The sequence below is a fragment of the Notolabrus celidotus genome, chromosome 13 (assembly GCF_009762535.1).
Source record: "Notolabrus celidotus isolate fNotCel1 chromosome 13, fNotCel1.pri, whole genome shotgun sequence".
NCBI classification, from domain to species: domain Eukaryota; kingdom Metazoa; phylum Chordata; class Actinopteri; order Labriformes; family Labridae; genus Notolabrus; species Notolabrus celidotus.
Genome location: NC_048284.1, coordinates 17,922,866 through 17,945,539, shown reverse-complemented (window position 1 = coordinate 17,945,539; position 22,674 = coordinate 17,922,866). Strand labels below are relative to the sequence as shown.

At 38.8% G+C, this 22,674-nt stretch overlaps 1 protein-coding gene across 2 annotated transcripts; it reads left to right on the top strand.

Moving 5' to 3' along the window:
• Positions 1-495: 495 nt before the first annotated feature.
• On the top strand, positions 496-22,333 carry mpp5b (membrane protein, palmitoylated 5b (MAGUK p55 subfamily member 5)). Of its 2 annotated transcripts, none has more exons than XM_034700221.1 (14): positions 496-718; positions 4,370-4,840; positions 7,237-7,445; positions 12,038-12,115; positions 14,887-14,994; positions 15,684-15,845; positions 15,965-16,042; positions 16,150-16,333; positions 18,882-18,950; positions 19,120-19,191; positions 19,751-19,912; positions 20,467-20,669; positions 20,920-21,030; positions 21,311-22,333. In XM_034700221.1, exons 2-14 carry the CDS (start codon positions 4,516-4,518, stop codon positions 21,485-21,487), a joined length of 1,938 nt encoding a protein of 645 aa, XP_034556112.1. In that variant the 5' UTR covers positions 496-718; positions 4,370-4,515; the 3' UTR covers positions 21,488-22,333. The 2 variants fall into 2 exon arrangements, with proteins under 2 accessions (XP_034556112.1, XP_034556111.1); XM_034700220.1 differs by having other exon boundaries at positions 14,875-14,994.
• The last annotated feature ends 341 nt before the right edge of the window (positions 22,334-22,674 follow it).

Here is a 22,674-nt window from a genome sequence, read left to right as displayed (position 1 = left end):
TTTACTTATTTAGTTGTGTATATAAGATATGCTTATTTTTTTCTTCTTTACTTTCAATTGCTAATAACTATTTTAATAATTGCTTTATATACTATTGTTTGCTTTATACTGTTTTGCACTGTCTACTTTGCTGCTGTAACACTTAAATTTCCCAGTTGTGGGACAAATAAAGGATTATCTTTATCTTATCTTATCTTATCCTACCTTACCTTACCTTACCTTACCTTACCTTACCTTACCCATAACTATAATATCCTCTGTTTGATGATAAATAACACAAGTAAACAGATGCACTGTACAAATGACTAATACACTTTAGCCATGTGTTCTTAAAAGCTATATCTGTTTGATTATTTTTGAAGAATGTATAGAGTTATATTCTTCAGGTGAGCTTTAAATGCAGGGCTTTGTGGAGACTGGAACCAGAATGTAAATCCGGAATAGGGGTCTTCCCTGGTCTGTCAGACAGGGGGCGCTGTAGAGCCGCACTGTTGCCAGGGAGACGACTCAAAACACCAGGCTCAGCCAGACTCTCAGTCATGGCCTCAAGAGTCCCGAGTGAGCCTGGACTAAAACTCTGCGGCGGCTGAGTCCCACGAAGACAGAAGACAGATCTTACAGCTCCCATTTCGAGTTAAACACACATTTCCAGTGTGTGGGATTATAAAGGAGTATCCTCTTCTAACCCAAACCCTTTCAGCCTGCTCTCTTTAAAGAGGTGAGTACATGGAGTTTGTTACTGTGTGGCTGCCCAGCTACTAAGCTACTGCTATTGTTACTTCAATACAAGTGAAGTTTATCAACATTTAGATACACTGCTGTGTTTTTAAACCTGTTTCTGTAATATGTTGGACTTGAATGTGCTACACTGTGGCTCCTTTGTGAAGTTGAGTGAAAATAGACAGTTTTTTACGCATTAGGTAAGACTGATTTGCACTGATTTAAATGTGTCTGGATATCAGCTTGACCACACAACTCACATATATGCGTTTATTTTCTCTGTTTATCCTCAAAATGTAGAGTTGATTATCGCTCAAAATCGGTTTTTGTGTGTGAAAAACTTACTGGAACACATTCTTATTTATACTGGACGATTTTCAGATGTGTTCCAACTTTATTATAATTCTCAAGAGGAAAAGGAAGTCACTTGGTTGAGATTACAGCATGTGAGAAATTATCACAAAACTGTTGTGGTATTTTTTTCAGTAGTCTTTATATGGGGATGGTTATCAGATATTCCAATTAGTGTGACAGATTAGCCTTTACTTGAAGAAGTATGTTAAAATTACTATTTCTTATTACTTAATTAGTAATTACTTCTATTTAATCCATTGTAACATTTGTATTTATCTAAATTGCATTCTATCTATTTTTATTTTAACTTATTTTATTTTACTAATTGGAACTTTTCTTGATTGTACTTATGTCTGGGTTACTGCAACAGCTGAATTTCCCCCCTGGAATCAATAAAGTAATATCTTATCTTATCTTAAAACCCTCCACTGTTGCATTTCTGAGAATTTCTCAACCACATCTCATGTCCTTGGTGACTTAATACCACCAGAGTTGTTCGATCCTGCAGGATATGAAGACTACTTCTGCTGAAGGCTTGCTTTGTATGTAAGTCATAACCACACCATTGGAGGATACTTCATCACTAGTTTTACTCATTAATTCAGGGTGATCTATACATTTCAAGTTGTATGCAGTATGTTGTTCATTTGAGTTGTTGGGGGGACAAAGTATTATGTTGGTGTACTTTTAGAATGTAGTTAAAATTATTTGCTACTACTATCCATCACTACGTCACATGGGATCATCACATCTTGCTCAACTATGAAACTCTTGTCTTTCTTTGTTTGTTTATGTCTGGATGCGTGTGTCTGTGTGTGTGTGTGCATGCTTCCATTCACTCCCACTACTCTACCCAGTTCCCTCTGTCTCTTCCCAGCATCCCTCCCAGTGCTGTTGTGGCCACTTAGCTGTAGAGTAGGCATGAGATCCCAGGCTTAATTAAGCCCAGAGGAACAGATGGCCCGCTGGCAGTCTCTGCTGTTTGTCGGCCATACACCGTCTTTCTAAACGGAGCTAAATACTCCAGCAGGGGAGGGGTTTTGGGAGCTTGGACCGAGAGCCGGGAAGGGATAGACCTGCCAGACGTAATTAGCTGTGGGAAGTAGGTAGAAGAGGGGGAGGGCTGTCAAGGAGGCACAATGTGACTTCTGCGTATTACTGACTGTATGACATGAGCCTCCAAGGTGGCTTTCAGCGACAAAACAATGTTAACCCTTTTGTTACTTGATGGTAATAGATAATCATTTAATAAGTTACTACATTTTCAAACTTCTGCTTCCAGGAGGTGTAGTTCAAATTGATCAGACACCTTTTTCTTTTTGCTAAATCCACTACAAAGACCTGAGTATGTCTTCTTTATTTGTTTACCCTTCAATGCTACTATTGCAGACATGGTCTCAGTTTAAGAACACTGAATGAATTCCAACCTAAAGGCAAGCTCACAGCCCCCCTGATATCCAGTGTCTTTGGAATACTTTCGGAGAGAGTCTCATATTTTACTTGAAACTACTTGAAAAAAAATAAATAAAAGAATATATATATATATATATATATATATAAATATATATATACATACATATATTATTTAAACTAAAATACAGTCTAAATATATGTGGTAGGAAAATGCTGAATACTGACATTTTGCTGGCCACAAATGATTAGAAAATGCTGAAATCTTTTCCACTCTGAAACAGGAGCTGGTTTTCCTGCGTGCGTTTGAAAGGAAAACAAGTCGAATTTAAGGAGGACAACAAAATGTTTCAACTCAAATCTCAACTCAACTTTATTTATATAGCACCTTTCATACATACAAACATGCAGCCTTAAGTGCTTCACAGAATAACTGAGACAGAAAACAACAGCAATGGTTAAATTATAAAAGGCAGGATTATGAATAAAATACTTAGAAATAAAATAAAATGAATACAGTTAAATTAATCAAATAAGTAATAGTGGTAAGAAAAGTTAAAAATAACGTAACGTTAAAAAGATCAGATGAATACAAGAAATAAATACATAAATAAATAATGAAATAAGATAAATATAAGTTAGAGCAATGATTAAAATAATAACGATTATAAGAATAATACAAATAATAATTTAAAAAACATTAAAATAATAATAATAATAATAATAATAATAATAATAATAATAATAATAATAATAATGCAGTCCAGATCTAAAAATAAATTACTTCAAATTAAAAGCTAGATCAAAAAGGTAAGTCTTAAGTTTACTATTAAAAACACCCAGAGAGCTTTCCGTTTTAATGTCTAGAGGTCCACAGTTTAGGGGCGTAAAAACAGAAATTTGTAGGAACGATGTATTGAGTGGCATAGCCGTTGATAAATGCTTTTTTAGGCAGTAAGTGGAGGCATTTCTGATACTGATATCTGTGTCTGAATAACCCCATTACACTCCCTACACTCTTAAAGCCAAATTAAGTGCCCTACCTAATCCACTGCATGGTATTAAACAGAGGCTAATGCCATTATATGAAAGGTGAAGACAAGCTAGTATCTTCCAAGGCAAACACTATATGTTCCTCTCTGCCTGCTCAAACAGCTCTCCTCTCCTCACCTAGTGACAGTTTGGCACAATGATGTTCCATGTGAGACTTCATACGTTTCAAAGCTTAACTGACTGAAACAAATCTCAACATGAACATCCCCTTGTCATACTACCAAGTTTGCCAATCCGGATTAATGCAGGTAGCACTCTTAAAATAGATTATAATCCAATTATGTTACAAAAGTGGCAGACACAGTAGTATTAGTTGTGTGTCAGGGATTGTGTTCAAATGCAATAATTTTATTTGGGTGTCTGCACAAAGGTGACAGATGGATGTTTAGTGTAGCTGTTCTAGAGACTGGGGCGACTGGGGACAGGTGTGTCAAGCAAGGCTGAACTGAAGGGATTTCAGATGACCGAGGTTAGAGAGCTTTCCATGTTAGGAGTTAGATTAGCGGGGTGATAAATGAGAGGACAAAGGATCATATGTTAACAGTGATCAGCTCTGGGCTGGCTGTAAAACAGTCAAACAAGGTCTCATGGCTGGTTTTCAAGTTTGTGAATTAGCTTAGTGATGATGGAAGAATGATGGCGTGTGTCAAAATATGAGGTCAATGAAGCTGAATGAGTTCTGATATTGATAGAGCTAATCAGGGAAAGAATAGGCTTCATTTATCCACTAGAGGGTAGCAGCTTGGAGATTGTTTATTTTATAGTAGAAAGAAAAGAAGTGTTGAAAGTTATAGCTTTGAAATAACAAATCCCATCTCTCTTTATATTTCAGGAAGACCAATGACAGAACAAGCTTCACAACTACATCTTCGGTTGGTGCACCATGGCTTCTGACTCTAGCAGTGTCAGCATCAGTGCATCGTAACACTTTGGCAGATCTCAGTAAACACTGTGCAGGTTCGATCTACTGCTGCAGGGATGATCACGTCTCATATGAACGGTTTTGTGCAAGAGGGCTCCGGTCAGGCCAAGAACCACAGAGAGAGGGCTGTGGATTGTCCAGGGGAGGACGGAAACCCGGTCAAAGCTTCACACTGTGGCTCCAAAATGGAGAGGATCCAGCAGTACCAGGAGGAGCTGAGGAAGAGGAGAGAGGAGGACAGCAGGGGGAAGCACGACATTGACCCCAACGCTTCGCTCAGGCTCAAGAAGCTGTCGCAAAACCCCAAGGCGGGGATTGATAATCCCACCTTCGAGGAAAAGGAAAAGACCAAAGAGATATGTTCCCAGGATCCTGTAGCCGGTGAGTTTTGAAAAGGAGGGCGGGAAGAGTAAGAGGGTGTTAGAGGGGTCACAGAGGTCTAAGAAAGGAGGGAAGGGGTATACAAAGGAGGGGAGGAGTTTTGACCCTGTAGAAGAAAAGGGAGTTGTGGGGTTTTACACAAATTCAGTGAAACAAAGGGGGACTAAAACAATAACTATTGAGGCTGCAGACTAGTAAGGCGTTGATGGGGGAGGGTGTAGGGTTAAAGGCTGTCCCCCCACTTTCACTGCTTACTCAGTATCTTGTACCTAAAACTAGACTAGTGAGAAAAGAGCACTCAAAACAGCATTAGCCATCAAATATTTCACAGAAATTAATTATAGTGCTGACAGGTCAAATTTGTAAGAGACAGTTCTCATGAGGTTTCTTCAATCTTAACCTTTAAACAGATTTTGGCCTCTGAGAAAAATTATGACACTTTTTTTCTGGTGAGAGCAGGATTCAGATTTGGTGTTCATGCTTTCAACTCTTTAGTACTGTAGGCCTGACACTGCTCAGCTTTGGTATGAAGGAGAGTAAGTTAGCATGTGTCTCTGTGCAAATGCTGTTTAGTTTACATTGCAAATTCTAACTTGAATAAACATGAAGGCTCACAGGTGCACAACTCTGGAGCAGTATTCAACCCTTTCTCTGCAGAGAAAACGCAGCTTTTGTTCACATCTCAATTCACTTTGACACACATGTCAGGGCAAACAGGCACGCAAAGGTATTTTTTTAGTTCTACTGTATTTCTGTGTAAGTGTCTGAGCAGCATAGTTCAAAGTTCAAAGTTCAAAGTCTTCTTTATAGTCAAAAACTGAAGTATGCACCAGACATACAGAGGATTTGATATTACGTTTCTCTCTCAGACCCTAGCAACAACAACAACAACAACAACAACAACAGATAAACATAGGAAATAGCTTGAAAAAGATTAGCTAAAATTAAAGAGAGTAAGCCAATAAAAGAATAAAATACAGTTTAAAACAGTGCAAAAACTTTGCTATATTGCAATTTAAAATCAAAGTGAGTGTGCACGTTTCAGTCCTGAGGATGACAGACCTCAACGTTGATTTGGGGGGGGGGGGTCAATGACTGGGTTAAGTCTGTGAAGGGGGCACTATAGGAAGAGGGAGCAAAACAGGGAGGGAGTTCATCATTCGGACTGCCTGGTGGATAAAACTATAGTTAGATTATAGATAGTTAGCACCAGATCAGAAAGCAGCAGGGTAGAGCTAAGCGTTGTCCCCCCCCCAGATTTCACTCGTTTGCGTCTGCAAAAGTCATTAAAAGCTCCTCTTTAACCTCCTGAATATGGATGTTTATCATAGAAAAGAACAGACAACTGCACCCACATGTTCATAGGTTTTTCTTGTAAGTATTTTGAACTGTTGGGGTGCCAGTGGCCTAGCGGTCTAAGCATGCCCCATATACAGAGCCTATAGGCTATATATTGGAAACTTTCCATGGGAGTTATGGGAATGAACTGGGAATTGAGGGTAATTTAATGGAAAGGTATCATATCCAAGCATCAATATTTGTTTTGTTATAAGCAGACATCTATCCAAAATAATCAAATCAAAACAGATTTATTTGTAAGTAGATCTTTATCAAGTGTTAAATATTTTATTGAACAATCAATTATTTCATTGAAGAACAAAAATATGAATGTTGAGTTAAATATTACAGATCCCCCTGACCCAACACATTCAAAAATGAACAAAAATGCAATCCCAACAAAGTCCCATTCAAAATGTTAAAATAAAAAGAGCCCCTCTCCCTCCAAAAAAGTCCAAAACATGCAAATAAAAAAGCATCTTCCCTCAAGCTTCTCAAGCCTAGCCTCTGCAGGATTCTAGAAATCATCTGTGCATGTGATGGAGGAATGCACAGTGCATGTAGGGGGCGTGGTCTCAGTAGCCCTGCATTAAGCAGTGTGCTTTGTGCATGTGATTGAGGAATAGCATAGATATTCAACTGTACTTGCATGAAATCTGTTTTTTTTGTCAGGTTTATGCTAAAATATATTTTTACCCAACTATATTTAAGTTCCTTATTAAGAGGCAACCTACAATTTAGTAAATTCCTGGTTTATTCCTGTTTATTCCCATGGAAAGTTTCCAACTTTGAAAATTCCTGGAAATTTGTAACCCTAGGTATGTATACAACTATAACTGTAATAGCAGGTCCTGCATAATAAAAGATTAGCTTCAAATGACAGTCTGCTTTAAGTGGGTGAAATGCAGGTAAAACAAGCTCGTACAAGTGGTATGTATGTTTTCTTAAGATTAAACCAGATGAAAAACAACAAGCAGACTCAAATATCCTTATGTCCTTCATTTGCCCCCTGCGTGTCTCCCTCCCGGTTACCCTGATTCTCTTGCTCTCTCCCTCAGACCTGGTGGAGCTACTGCAGGCTCTGAAGTGGGCCTCGCACATACTGTCTGATACGCAGAGCCAGCAGGACGTGGACCTGTTAATGCGGTTTGTTGCCAAGGAGGACTTCAGGAGTGCCTACTCCCTGTACTGCGCTGTATCCCAGCAGATGAGCAGAGTCAGCCCCAACTCACCACTCACGGCACAGGCAGAGGATCTCTGCCAGGAGGTACACATATAATATGAACAGTTTTGTGAGAGTACTTTGACTATTAGGATTTCATCTTTACCTGCTAACTTAGTTTCCTGGATCAGTTTTGGATTCCTAGGTGGTTTTAGAGCTTTGGTTTTGCTTGTAAACAAATAGTGAATACTTCCTTAGAATTATACACTGCAAAAAAGGGTAGCTTAAATATAGGGGGAAAAAAAACTTAATTCAAGGTGAAAATTTCTTAAAACTAGTAAAATTATCTGTCCATGCAGCGAGTTAATTTTACTTGAAAATAAATCTTAATATCAGATTGTTAAATCAAGAAATAAGCAGGCTCTGAAAAGTACTAAAAAGGGTTGAAATAAGTAGAATATGCGTTTTTTTTAGCTCAAACTACTTGAAAACAAACTTCCTACAGCACAGTTACAAGGTAAATATACTGAATATAAGCAAAAAAAAAAAATTTTTTAATTTATTTATAAGATAAGATCAGATATACTTCATTGGTTCCCCATTGAGGGAAATTCTTTTGTTAGAGCAGCTTACAACACGGGACAGGGGAAAAGAACAATGGACTAACATAGTTAAAAAATATAATAAAAATAATAATAGCAATGATAAAGGTAAAATAAAATAAAATAAAATATGACAGCTATTACAGATGTTTGTACACTATGTACACTTCTATATGATAAATAGATAGGTAAGTTATTGCACGGATAAAATTGCACCAGGCCATTTTAAAAGACATACACAGTATGAAGAACAATGTGATTCAGATTTATTTTGTATACTTAATTTGAGCAAATTAAGGCCTGGGGACAAGAAAAACAACACTAATTTAAGTAAAAAATGACTCACTGGCAACATTTAATAAATGTCAGGATTAACAACAAATAACATCAATATCACTATTAATAGTGGCTCAGGGTTGATGATACTTCAAGACATTTAAAACAGTCTTTAGAGCCAAAACCAACCAAATATATTACCATTTTGCACAGCAGAACTATGAGAAATGAATAAGATACAAGCTGAATTGTGTTTTGAATAGATGCCATATGTGTTATTCTTAAATTAAGCAACTTGAAGTTGTTACTCAATCTTGAAACAAGTTTTATTTTGATGAGATTTTAGGTGAAACCACCAATGTAGCTTATTTTAACAGTCATTAACACAATTTAAGATTCCCAGACTAATTGAGACAAAAAAGACATGTTCAAAATTAATTTAAGATTCAACCATACATACAATTATTAAAAACAATTAAAGAACTCTAAAAACAAGGTAATTCATCTAACATGTCTCAATCTAAGAATTAAAATCTTGGCAAGTGACGAATATTTGCAGTGTAGCTGTCCATAACCATGCCCAAAACCATTTGTACCCCACGAAGCTAGCAGTTATCTCCGTAGAGTTAGTATTTGGTGCATACAGGCTCAAAGGCAATTACATTTTCTTTGCCAATCTGTGGTTTGGACCCAGTTACGCTCGTGTTCGGAGGCAGCAAGTAAAACATCTGAACAAGCCCAATGAAGCAAAGAAAAATCTTTGCTTGAGGTGATGATTAATTCGACAAAGCTGCCGAAAAGACAGCCAAGCCGGTCTGATTAATTATGAAATGTAAATTGTCCTGTGGTTAACAAGGTGAGTGAAAACAAAAGTGAGGGATTTGTTGGATCCAGGCCATGCATGAAAATTGAATAAGGTGGAAAAGCAGGCAGAAAGTAGAAAAAAGAGAAGGCGGATAAAGTTGACGAGAAGATAAGATGACAGGGAGAGGCTTTATGTATGAGATGGAAAGGGAGGGAAACCAAAGTATAAACATGTGGTTTAGTATTCCTTTGGTTTGATTTGATTCCAGCTGACAGTGCTGACTCCTGAGCCCTGTTAGAGAAAGCAAGGAACAATCTCAGTGCTCAGGTGTGAGTGGGAAGGGAAGTGCCACACCTGACTTCCTCGTTGACATGAAACAAGCTAGTTTGTCTCTACTGAAGCAAAGCGACAGTAATTGAGTTGTGTCCCCGCAGAGCTGGGTGTCTACACTGTCAGTGTTTTAATGCAGCCTGTCACACACAGCCCCTGTCCCTGTGAAAACACAGGAAGTGAGAAATGCTTTGCTATGAATTAGATGGACGCTCAACACAGCAATGACAGACTACACCCACAATGGGCATTTCATTTTAGGATTAGTGTCAACTTTTGATAGGCAGCACATGAACAAGTGTTATACAGCGCAGTCAGACTGGTGCAGTGTGATTTGTAGCTGATGGCTAGATGTTGAAGAGTCCAAAAAAAAAAGTTGTTTTTGATGCAACTGGCTGCTACAAGCTGTGTTGAGTTCACGCAGAGGACAAAAAGCAGCACTGCTACAGTTTCTCGGGGATGGAGAAGCTGGAGGAAATTATCTATTTTTCCTTTACACTTCACACAAAACATGCCGTCTCCCCGCGTACAGTAAACCAGTGTGCGCGCTCACCCACAAGGCACAGTTCCCCGAAGCGCTTAACAACGTGTAAGAGTTTGAGCTGCAGTGTGACTAAACTAAGTGGCTGTGCTGTGTGGCACTCAGATTGGCTGTTGGGTACACTAATCTCCCCGCAGCCCCCTTGGTGCAGCACACCCTACAGGAAGGAGGCAGGGATCTGGGCAGCCAGAAAAAGAAACTCCAGCAGCTTACAGGAGTGTGGGCTGAGGTGTAGTGCTGCTGGAAGAGGGGGGGGAGGGGAAAGTGCGTCACCTTGTTAGCGAGAGCTTCGATTAGTGTAATGGATAAACTAAGCTCCAAACAGGAGATGGAGAGGAAGAGGGAGGAAGACAGAGGAGCAGAACACCAAAATGCCTGCTGTCATGATTCAGTATACACAGTCCAAGCCACAGACAATAACATCCTCCCACTGTATGACAACACAAGAACCCAGTGATTAAAATAGAACCGTGTTACACAGAGGAGGACAGAGGGGAGGAGATAAACACTGAACAGAGGGGACATCTTAAAGCTGAGGAAAAGATATGTAAAGTGCACAACTTCAAAGTTTGTGCTTTTAGACTTAGTATGCTACAAGAGCAGGCACATGTCATCACACAGTTTTAAGTGTTTTCCAGAAGTGTAACAGCAGACATTAATAAGTTGCTTCACAGCAGAGTGAATAAAATTTGAAACCCTGCTGTGAGTATCTTCTTGTCAGCCAGCTATTTTGTCTGCCTATATTCATATGACCTCAGTCCTCCTTCCCTCATCTGTTTTATTATCATTATTGCAACACTGGGAGAGACTGAAGTCGTTCAGCTTATCATTGTTGTGTATTATGTCAGACTGAAGTGATGTTTGCACTAAGGACTGGGTCATTGAGTTATCAAAATTCAAAGAATGCTTTGCCTGGGTAGCATCAAATACAAGGTTCAGATTCTGATAAATAATTGGCCAACACTGCAAACATCTACTGTATTCATTATGCTTGTATAATGAATCTCAGAGCAGTTAAATGTTAGATACGAGGTAGATGAAAAACTGGATCACAAACTATATCTTCTGCATGACAGTCAAGGAGTTGCATTTGTTTGTTCAAATGCAAAAAGTGAGAGCTAAAGGAGAAGTTAAATCCCTGGATCCTTACTCACACCACACACACCTGTCACAGCGTGAAGTGGGTGTAAATGTCAGACTCTTAAAGCTATTTGTCAATGTGATCAGCATTTACAACGAATGATACTGACAGCGTCAGGCTCAAATCTGAATCAAGGTGTAGTTTTATTATGTTGTGCAAATGCTTGGAGGAAAAAATACTTGATTCTTAACATGAATTTGGCTCCAATAACCTGAGATGTACAAGCTAATGAGGTGAGATTAAAAGATGTGTATCCCAGATATTATTATAATTTCAAAATCTGTATATTAGATCACCTTATTTAGGGACCTTCCAAAGACTACACTGTTAAACATAGGATTACAGAATCTGTGGGCAAACAGTGGAAATTAGTTTGGTATGTGGACGTCAACGTCCCTGCAGGTTGATGTCCTCATGCCTGTGCTGGTTACATATTAAGTGGAGTGGTTGTATGCTACTTCAAACGGAGACGACAGACATGCAATTGTATCAAGTAATGCCAAACTGCTCTGCACTACAAAATGCAATCTAATTCAACATAATACCCGCATGTCGGGCCTATAACGACCAAAATATTAATAAATTCTTGTGATAACTAGCGAGGCATATACTGGTTTAGTCCAAGGGTTCCCAAACTTTTCAGCCCACAACCCCCAAAATACCGGTGCCAAAGACTCAAAACCCCCACTGTCCCTCAAAGTGATTTAATGTGGTTTCATTTAGCTGGTCTGCAGAAAATGTGCCTACCTATATGAGCATGTGGCTGTGTTTCTACTGCTACTGATGCTTTTGATAATTAATTGTTCACCAACCCTAAACTTAGGAGTCACCTGACAAAAAGAAAGTCACATTACGTTTTCTGTTTTCAAGGTTTTATTTCAAGTTAAGCTACTATTTCGTCAACATTTTTTACCATAATGGGTCAAATGTACTATTTTTAGATAAAAAATCCGGAAGACATCTCACGACCCTCCATTTGTGTGTGTCCGTGACTCTTTTCAGGTCCAGAGGATTCTGCAGTCCAGCCAACAGAAGGAGGGCCTGGAGCTCCAGGCTCTGCTCACCAATCCTCATCTTCAGGTCAGATGTCAGATATGACATCACGTTATTTACTTTTAGCTGACAATATCTTTATAAAACACCAACAAGCTGACAGAGTCTGATAGAGTAACTAATATTTAGTTAATAATTGGAATACTGGAAGTTTAATCATGTTGTACTGTACTTATTGCAACAGGGTAATTATTCTTATGCACCTGCCCATGGGAGGTGAAAGTCAGGGTTAAATATGTCCATAGAGTCTTAATATGAGTGGGAAAAAAGGGGGTTAATTGTGTTTAAGCTGAAGGGCAGCTGAAGGACGCAGTCATCATCATTGTTCCATCATACAGGGTTAAATCAGACTAAATGATGGATCTGAATAGAACGTATACCAATCATCAAAACACAAGTACTTTAAGAGGGGAGTCATAACATGTTGTGTTTGTGTGACCCGAGCAGGCAGACTTTTATTATTTAGCTCAAGGACATTTAGGCAGGGGAGATTCTGTCTCTATCTTTTATGACACATTTATCCAACCTGTCGGTACTGGATGTTATGAAATGGTGTGAAAAAGTCTGTTTTTTTCCCCCAAGGTCAATTGGTCTGTTTTGTGCTCCAAAGATTAATGTGTTGGGGTCTCAAGAAAGGCCATTATATAAATGAGGTTGTAATAAGGGTCAGCTCTCCTGCTAATGAAAAAGTATGATTGCTGTGTTCACTGCAGCAAAGAAATATTAAAGATGTTGCTGCTGGTAGCGCTTCTTCTGCAGTGTAATGTAGTAGCAGATACATAAAAAAAATAATGCAACTTATAATTATTAATTGATAAGTACAGTAGATCAACAGGAAGTGATGTGTAAGTATTTTTTCCATGCAAAAAAATGACCGGAAATACTTTTTTATCCTTCTAACATAAAAAGATTCCTTGCTTTTATTATTTTAATTTCAAATCAAACTGAATGTCATTTGGGTTTTTGAATGATAGAAGGATATTTGCACACCGCACCTTAGCCTTTGAGAAAATTTGGGTGACATTTTTGACTGTTGTGGAATTTTATTGACCAAATGGTTGATCTTTTACTCTAAAAAAAAGTCTACTGATTAACCCTCCTGTTATGTTCGTTTCTCTGGAACAGCAATAATGTTCCTGGGTCAATTTGACCCGGGGCATATTCAATTATCCAAAAGTGTCAGAACCCCAAAAAATCCCAATAAACATCCTTGTTTAATCTAATTTTTAACTCCATTACTAACCATTTAAATCAAGATTTAGTCCATTGGTGTTCTTTAACTCTCACAGATCATAGTTCAAAGAGAATAACTCACTCGTTTTTCATTCAAATTCAAGTTAAAACTTTTTTTAATGTACATTGGAAAGCCCTAAATATAAATACAATAATTTTACATGACATAGATTTTTGTTTATTTTATTTTATTTTTATTTTATTTATTTTTTTTATGAAGTGATGTTGATAAATTAACACGACACCTCTTCTGTCACATGCTGCCCAGATATTTAAGCTGCATTTAGCTGATTTGGAAGGCATATATTGCCTAAAATAGACTTTAAAAAGGGTAAATTTGACCCGCAACACAACAGGAGGGTTAAGAGATTCAGATTCAAAGATTCAAAGGTTTTTATTGTCAATTTTCACTGTATATACAAGACATACAGGAAAAACAAGATGCTGTTTCTCTCTTCCAGCTTTTAAATATCTAAAATTTTAATATAAAATATAATAAAATACAGTTATATAAAAACAGCCTATGTACACAGTGCAAGTAGTGCAGTGACAGTTTAAAAATGGACAATGAAAATGAAAATAGATAAGAGTGCAAATGATATTAAGGTTAATAAGTGATTCAAGGAACTGCTAGATGACACCCCACCTTATGCACTTGATCTATACCATAAAAAAATACAAAATGTACTGAGAAGACCTCAGAGATGCCTCCTCTGGGGTTTTATGTTTGGGGGTCTTGACGAGAGCACCAGGAGGTCTGATATTCTACCCATTGCTTTGTTAACCCCTCCACTGTCCTGGATCCTATACAGTCAGCGGGGGCGGCATGATGAGACGCGTGCCAGCCTTGTGGCACAGAAAGAGAAACAGATTATGTTGGTTTCTCTGCAGGGAGCAGGGGATCACACGAGTCACAATGTAATCCACGCAGATAAACAACTTCAAACCGCAGTCAAATGGAGACAGGTAGATGCATGAGGTCGCTTTCGCCGTTTTCGTGGACACAGTTTGCTCACTAGCAGGGGGGAGCCAAAGGTGTCTGATGATTGATGGCGGTGGATCCTGACTCTAAAACGCTGGGGGAGATTAAGATGGATTGTGTGTATGCTGAAGCTTAGCCGGCCTCCACTCTCGCAGGTCCCCTCTGCTGCAGGACAGAGGAACTAATTTAGACCGACGGTTATTAATTGTGTGGTATGGAGCGCTTGTCACATTAAATGATGTGAAGGAGCAGTCTGGGTTTTATTCCTGGCTCAGTGATGGGTCGGCTGACTGGTCTTGTTAAAAAAGATGAGAGGGAAGGAAGGCTTCTCGTAGCAGGTGCATGTTTGGAATTAGTTTTGTATCCATAGACTCCTTAATAAATGTATGCTGAGTTTTAAACATCGAAATTGTTTTTTTACGAGCAGAATTTTTACACAGAAGCTTTTCATGCAGCCGTTCTCTAGCTCACTCTGCCTCCCGCTTTATGTTTCTGTCCCTGTTCGTGTCCTTTATGTCTATTTCTGTATGTTTGTGTCTCTATTTGTGTCTGTGTTTGTCTATTGTGGCAGGCACTGATGCAGGCTCATGACATTGTGGCGGTGCAGGAAATGGGAGAAGACAATGTGACCCAGTACCTTGGCGAGACGGTGAAACTTGTACGGCTGGAAAAGTCTCGTGACACTCCACTGGTGAGACTCTAATAGACTTTGAGTCTCTACTAAAACATTATGTTATTGTTGTGTGTGCATAGGTTGCATTTTCTATACACAGCCATATCAACAGCTTTATGTTTTATATTTGACCTTTTAATGCCTCATCATCTTGTAATCTTGAGAGAAAACGCTCTGAGAGGAGTTACAAGGATCATCAAAGATAATACGTTGAAGCTAAGCCGTTGAGACAAACGTGGACCTCAGGCATCCATGTCCTTGTTTATTGATTGCAGTTTGTGTTTATGTCCAGCACAAAAGCCTCCACACTCAGCCCTCACATGCTCCACCGATCACATTTATCACGTTGATTTGTCACTGTCAGTGTACCCACAAACCAACAGTGCAGAAAAATGCCTGTCAGTGAGAGCTCCATCTGAAAACACTGGTGCTGACACAGTGATGTTCACCGTGTGTGACAGATTTCCTTGTGTTCAAACTGTTGCCTGTCCTTTTGCTCTGTTCACTGTCATTTCAGAGATTTTCACAAGTTTAAGATGTTTACTTTAACAGTCAGTTGTAGTGTAAACTCTGCGTGTGTGTGTGTGTGTGTGTGTGTGTGTGTGTGTGTGTGTGTGTGTGTGTGTGTGTGTGTGTGTGTGTGTGTGTGTGTGTCTGTGTGTGTGTGTGTGTGTGTGTGTGTGTGTGTGTGTGTGTGTGGTCGTCAGGGTGCGACGGTACGTAACGATATGGACAGTGTGGTGGTGAGTCGAGTGGTGAAAGGAGGAGCGGCAGAGAGTAGCGGCCTACTCAGCGAGGGAGACGAGATCCTGGAGATCAACGGGATTTCAATCAGAGGGAAACACATCAATGATGTCCACGACTTACTGGTGAGGACGCTGTTACAGCAAAGAGACTGGCTGTTAACCTGTAAACACTATAACATATTGTACCTGAAATATCCTGAAATGTTATCTGTGATGTTTAAGTCATGCCACTCTTTCTTCAGCAACAAATGCACGGCACTCTGACCTTCCTCCTCATCCCGAGCTCTCAGATTAAACCTGCCCCTCACAGACAGACTGTGGTAAGTCTCTAATTGTGTGAGTCGGAGGGTGTGTGTGTGCCTGTGTGTGCCAAGGCCTGTCTGCATGCATGCATCGCTAACCTTGACTTTGTGCACCCTGTACGCAGATCCATGTGCGTGCTTACTTTGACTACGACCCCTCTGATGACCCCTTCGTGCCGTGTCGAGAGCTCGGCCTCTCCTTCCATAAGGGAGACATCCTCCACGTCATCAGCCAGGACGACCCTAACTGGTGGCAGGCTTACAGAGATGGAGACGAGGAAAACCAGCTTCTAGCTGGACTTATACCAGGTAGGAACCAGACATAGGCTTATTATCAATGTTGTCCATATCTCAAAAAGGATGGATGACAGATGTAAGGACAACTTTCTATTAAAAATGTTGAAGAATAACATACAGTAGTAAATTATAATTGTTGTTAACATGTTTTGTAGTGTCCCAATGTTTTTATTCATGTACATATGACATATCATATATACAATAGGGTTGGAGAATTAAGCTACAGCACACTGGATAAACTGGATACATTTTTTGATTTTGCTGTCTTGTCCAAATATTTTCAGTAGGGATACATGATATTGGATTTTCTGCCGATATTCCGTTATTTTACAACTCATTTAGCCGATTACCGATACCGATATTTTCTCCCACACACCTAATTGCAGAGATCATCAATTCTCTTCTGTATTGGAATTAGTGTACAGTGTTATGGTGATACTCTGATCACATTTGTTGTGTAATTAATTTCTTGTGCAAAAAAAGAAAAATACTTAATACTTAAAACTGCATATTAATTATGACAATTGCTTTCAAACTAAATTCATACAAAAAGATACTTCCTACTTAAAACTTGGATGATGCTCTCCCTGAGACAATCACAACAACACCCACAACCAGGGCAAATTTGACCAATTTCACATTTGACATAGTAAGTAAACCTGACCTCTGTTCACAGGGAACATGTGAAAAGTGCAACTGTACAGCAATTAAACCCAAATTAGATAAAATGTTTTACTCTTTGACAGTAAATGTGCCTAAATAAGTCAGCTACATGTACCTGACAGACTGCTGCTTAAATTCAAATTTAACTTAAAAAATGAGCCCAACATGTGTGCAGCAGCCCATTATTTTATCAGTTAATTACATCGGCGTGTTGGCTGAATATCCGAGAGTTCATTTTAAAGCCAATATCGGCCAATACCGATAATGTGCCGATAATATCATGCATCCCTAATTTTCAGTCTATTCAGTACAAAACATGAGGGATCAAGAGAAATCATTAAAGACTAGAAATATGTCAGAGGACAGTTTTACTGTATCGAGGACAAGGTCAATAAATAGGGATGCAGTGATTTATCAGCTGAGCATTAGTATCAGACGGTGTTGGACCTGTCATATCAGCCTATCAGCAAATAATCTAGCGTTCCCCGATTGCAGTAGGTGATATAAACTGTTACGCTGCATCAGTTTAATGATGGCCAGGTAGTTCGCCCCATGTTTTATAGTAGTGTTTGGAAACAAACAAAAAACATGTTTTTGTTGTTTTGTATAATTTAAGCTCTCTCAAAGTCACTATAATGAAGGCAAGGCCAGGTAACTTTATTTGTATATCGCATTTCATACACGAGGGCAACTCAATGTGCCTTACATTCAAACATTAAAAGCATCTGAAACATTAAGACAAGCATAAAAGAGCACAATTAAAATGACAAATATAATAAAACATAGAAAAGAAAAGGATAATTAGAAATATATTAAAAGTAAATTTTAAATTTGCATTTAAAGTGAGCTGGAATGAATTTAACAGTGTTCAATCATTTTATAATGAAAATTATTTTTAATTAATGCAATAAAAAATTAGAACAAACTACAATATTAAATTAAAGAAAATCATATGTAGGGGAATCGTCGTCAGCCAAATTGTTATTTCTGACATCAGAAGCCATCGGTGTCGTCTCTGATTTCCTAAGCTGGTGCATCACTTTCAAGTACTTGTGACTGTAGCAGTAAGAGTGTGTATTTGCAAGTAGTTAAAACAAATCAGAATAGTTTTAAAATAAAAAATTCTTGTCTTTGTGTTGCAATTTGATCAGAACATGTGGGCCTCAGTGCTTTTGTAGACTGTATTAAAGCTGTCTTAAAGCTGTCTTAAGTTAATTAAATCTATACAGTAATGAGGCATGTCCTTGAAACAGCCAAAGACAAAGTAAAGTCCAGAGTCCTAATTGTTTAAGTCTTCTTGAATTATGCTAGCAAGTATAAAATACATTCACAAATAAAAATCAGCAACTCATAATGTTGGTTTCCAAATCAATAATCAATCATCTATACCGGTCTGCATTTGAAAAATCCCCAAGTGGATACAGTCACAGTAAAATACTTTAAAGTTATCTGCGACTAACAACAAACTCAGCATTACAATCCTGGCAGGAAACACCACCCATCTGGCACATCAAGGAGATTAAAACAAACACCTTGTTTGTGATCACAGCCCTGTTATGGCTGGAAGAGGGTAAGCCCTGAAAATGGAAAGCGGGATGTATTGTTGCCTTGTTTCTCTTCACGTGCAGGGAGTCCAGGAGGAGAATAGCAAACTATTTTAGGCCTGAGAATAACTGTTGGGAATGTTTGTCGTAAGTGTAGCGTCAGGTTAATGCGACTGTGAGTGTATAAATAAGGTTGTTCGTAAATCTATACAGGTTTTACCATCCTATGTGCTTGAAAATCTCCATTTCAAAATAAAAGGGGCTTCCAATATGGAAATGACTTTGGATATGTGTGTCTGCATTTACTGTGTTGTTAAGCTGATATGTTTTGCTTTGCTTTGCTCCTTTTGAAGGAAAAAGCTTTCAGCAGCAGAGAGAGTCCTTGAAGAAAACCATCACAGACAGGAGTCGAGAGCACCAAGGTGAGTTTTAATATTTAAACACCAATGTGAGAAAATACAGATTTAATTTACAAACTTGCATACTTTGCATTCACACCGACTCTCTTTACAATAAAACTTGTCTTTTAACAAAGTTAAAGAAAATCCTTCCTATTAAGAATAAATATTGTATGACTTGTCATTTCTCCAGGGAAGCACTGGTATGGAAAGAAAAGCAAGAAGCAGAGGAAGAAGAGCACAGCTACTCTGAGCAGAAATACTGGTAAAAAATCTACTTTCATAATTGGAGATAATTACAAATCTGAGAATTCAGTGACTCTTCATCTGCTACTGTTTAAAACACACTGAACCCACAAAAAAGCAGTTGTCTCTTTTCATTGATTTGATTGATTCCATTACACATTGTCAGTATCAGCCACACATGTTAACTGAAGTTAACACGTCCTGTTGCTCTCGCGGCAGCTTGAGCAGACTTGATGTATCACTGGTCAGATTAGTCCTGTGCTAACTGACGGGATCAGAGGAAACAGCAACAGGTGCCCAGCAGGTGCCTAAATGGCTTGAAGAGACCTTTGCTGCTGTTAGTCTACACGCAGTCATACACAAATACTCAGACACGCAAAAAAACTGCTTTAAGGTTAAGGTTTAAAAGGTGAGAGTGCAACACAAAACGTATGCACCAACACAGTCGTAATAAACGAAGTGTTGCTTTATTTCCCACCTTCAGTGTGAGGTCAAAGGTCAAAGTTGGTTACGGAACAGATGCCTCGAGAGGATTAAGTGTCGGCAGAATGTACGTTAACTCTCAACTGTCTCTTTAGAGTATGATGACATCCTGACCTACGAGGAGATGTCGCTCTACCACCAACCGGCCAATCGTAAACGGCCCATTGCTCTGATTGGTCCCACAAACAGCGGCCATGATGAGCTGCGTCGGAGACTTCTGTCCATTGAGCCTGAAAAGTTTGCTGTTGCTGTTCCACGTAAGTTTGAAGGGAAGCGGAAACATCAAGTGAAAAAAGTCCATGAGGAACATAACATATTTATACCATCACCTTTCTTGTCACAGTGTATTATTGAATGTAAAGCTGCACTTATAAAGGAGTCACTGTGTATTTAAACATCAGGTTTGAACTACACAGCGACCAGGAATAGGAGAAACGGTAATAGAAAATAGATGGATGGATGGATTTGTGCAATGAACAAACTGTTCTTTCTCTCTTTATTCATTCTTTCTTTATTCAGATCCCCATTAGCTGCCACTAACGCAGCAGCTACTCTTCCTGGGGTCCACATAAAACAAACATAACATACAAAATATACATAAAATACAAAACTAAAAATGCTACAAACATTACAAAGAAAACTGTGAATGCTATATAGAAATGAAATACAAAAAACAGAAAAATGCTACAAACATGAAATACAAAAAACAGAAAAATGCTACAAACATGAAATACAAAAACAGAAACATGCTATAAACATATTTACATATATTTACTACAAATGTAAGATTCTGTACTTCTTCTCGGCGCAGACACGACCAGAAACCCGAGGATACACGAGCGGAAAGGGCGAGAGTACCACTTTGTGAGCCGGCCTGGCTTCGAAGCCGACCTGGGGACGGGGAAGTTCATTGAGTCTGGGGAGTATGAGAAGAACTTGTACGGCACCAGCACCGACTCAGTTCGACACATCGTCAACTCGGGACGCATCTGCTTGCTCTGTCTCCACACCAGGGTGGGAAACAAAACACTTAGCCCTGTGTGAAAAGAGTTCTCATCCTTGTTTCTGTCAGATGTGTTAATTACAAAGCCTGTTTGGATAGATCATAATTATACCTCTTTATATCTTGAACTGTTTTTTGGTTGGCTGCCTGATATAGAAAACCTTGGAGAGTCCATAAACAAGATGGCATAGTAGGGGAGTTTATTTTTGTCTTCCTTTCAGCTTCATATGTTTCTATGTCCCTGTGTTATCCTCTCATTAGTCACTGCGAGTGCTGAGGTCCTCCAATCTCAAGCCCTATGTCATCTTCATCGCTCCTCCTTCTCAGGAACGACTACGCACCCTGCTGGCCACAGAAGGGAAAACACCAAAGGTATACTTGCAAATTTGTATGTCACCCCAACATGCAAATATCTTGTAAATTTCATACCTTTAAGTTATTTGCAACAACTTTCATTGAAAGTAATCATTTAAGAAAAGAAAACAATCTTCAGGCACACTTAAGACACTATTTTCTTCTGTTTCCCAACAAAATGGTTCAAAAATAAGCATGAAATATAAGTTAAAAACCTGCAAGCATTTGAAATGTAATACAATACAGCATATTCATTTTGCATGAGTCACCTCTCTCACTGCTCCTTGTCCGTGCACAGCCTGAAGATCTGAAGGAGGTCACCGAAAAGGCCCGTGAGATGGAGCACAACTTCGGCCACTACTTCGATGCAACCATCGTGAATGCCGAGCCGGACCAAGCTTTCCACGAGCTGCGCAGGCTGATAGACAAGCTGGACACTGAGCCACAGTGGGTGCCCACCTCCTGGCTGTGTTAGAGGTCACAGGATCTCTCTGCAGGGAGAGACTCAGGGAGGGAGGGAGAGGAGGTGAAAACAGGAGAAAAAGCAACAGTGACTGTTGCTGCAGACTGAAAAGTGAAAATGAAGGCTGGACATTGCTGATGGTCACTGAATCTCACTTGCACATTGTCCGTGTTTACAGAAGAGCTGCAGGGATGGACTCCTCTTGCATTTCTGTTTGTGTCTGTGTCATTGTGGGTCTTTTTATTTGTTTGTTTTGTTTCATGAAGGTTCTTGTCGATTTCAGTTATATGCAAAGTCATTTATCAGACAAATAGAAACATTTCTATTCTCTTACTAGTTATTTATAATTGTAAATATATATTTTCTAGCTGAAATGGTCAAATATTTTATTATTACATTTTGTTTGTGCGATATAAACAACAGTAAACTCACTTGGGTGGGTGATGTCACGGATATGAAACGGTTTACTGCTTTAAACTGTCCAGGTACCAAACAGAAGAGAGGCACCTTACTTACAGTAGCTGCAGATCAATGTCTTCCTGTCAAAACCACATAAGTAGAAACTGCTGTATCCTCTACACCAGCATCAGTATTATTATATGTTGTCTTATATTCACTGTCATAACAAACCTCAATCCTAAGGTATTCTTTTCTAGCAGGTTAGCATCAGTTTACCATGCTGCAAAGTACTCCTGAGTTTTTTGTTTGTTTTTTACCAGACTTGTACCAAAAAAGCATCTTATACTTTAGTGTTTATCTGACAAATACAGTGTTACTTCTTTCCAGGGTACTTATGAAACACAAGCAAAAAATAAGTGTGAATAAAATCAGATACGTATGTGAACAAGTGATGTCAAATCTGACTACATTCATTTCGAATTTCACAACTTAGTAAACGTTTTTTTTTACTATGAGAAAAAATGTGCTTAAGAATTTGAAATTTCAAACTTAAAGGGTAACTAAACCCCTGCCATTGGAACATCAATGTATCAATTTGGACAGGGCTGGAGTTTGTGGAATGTGGTGAGGTAGGTTATATAGGTTACAATGACAGAGCCATTAGAAAAACTCCATTGCAGTGGTCAGGTTTCGACCTGCAGATGGCAGTCTCTACACACATTTTCAACATAATTTGAGGAATTTTAATACTTTATGCTCAACTTCTGGGATCAAGACCCACATTGATTAACATCACTACT

Bases quoted from the DNA above. Each gene is read 5' to 3' on its own strand.
- mpp5b (XM_034700220.1), top strand. From the start codon at position 4,516: ATGATCACGTCTCATATGAACGGTTTTGTGCAAGAGGGCTCCGGTCAG. The intron at 12,116-14,874 runs GTCAGATGTCAG...CTATTGTGGCAG, and splicing joins TCACCAATCCTCATCTTCAG to GCACTGATGCAGGCTCATGA. The intron at 16,043-16,149 runs GTAAGTCTCTAA...CCCTGTACGCAG, and splicing joins CCCCTCACAGACAGACTGTG to ATCCATGTGCGTGCTTACTT.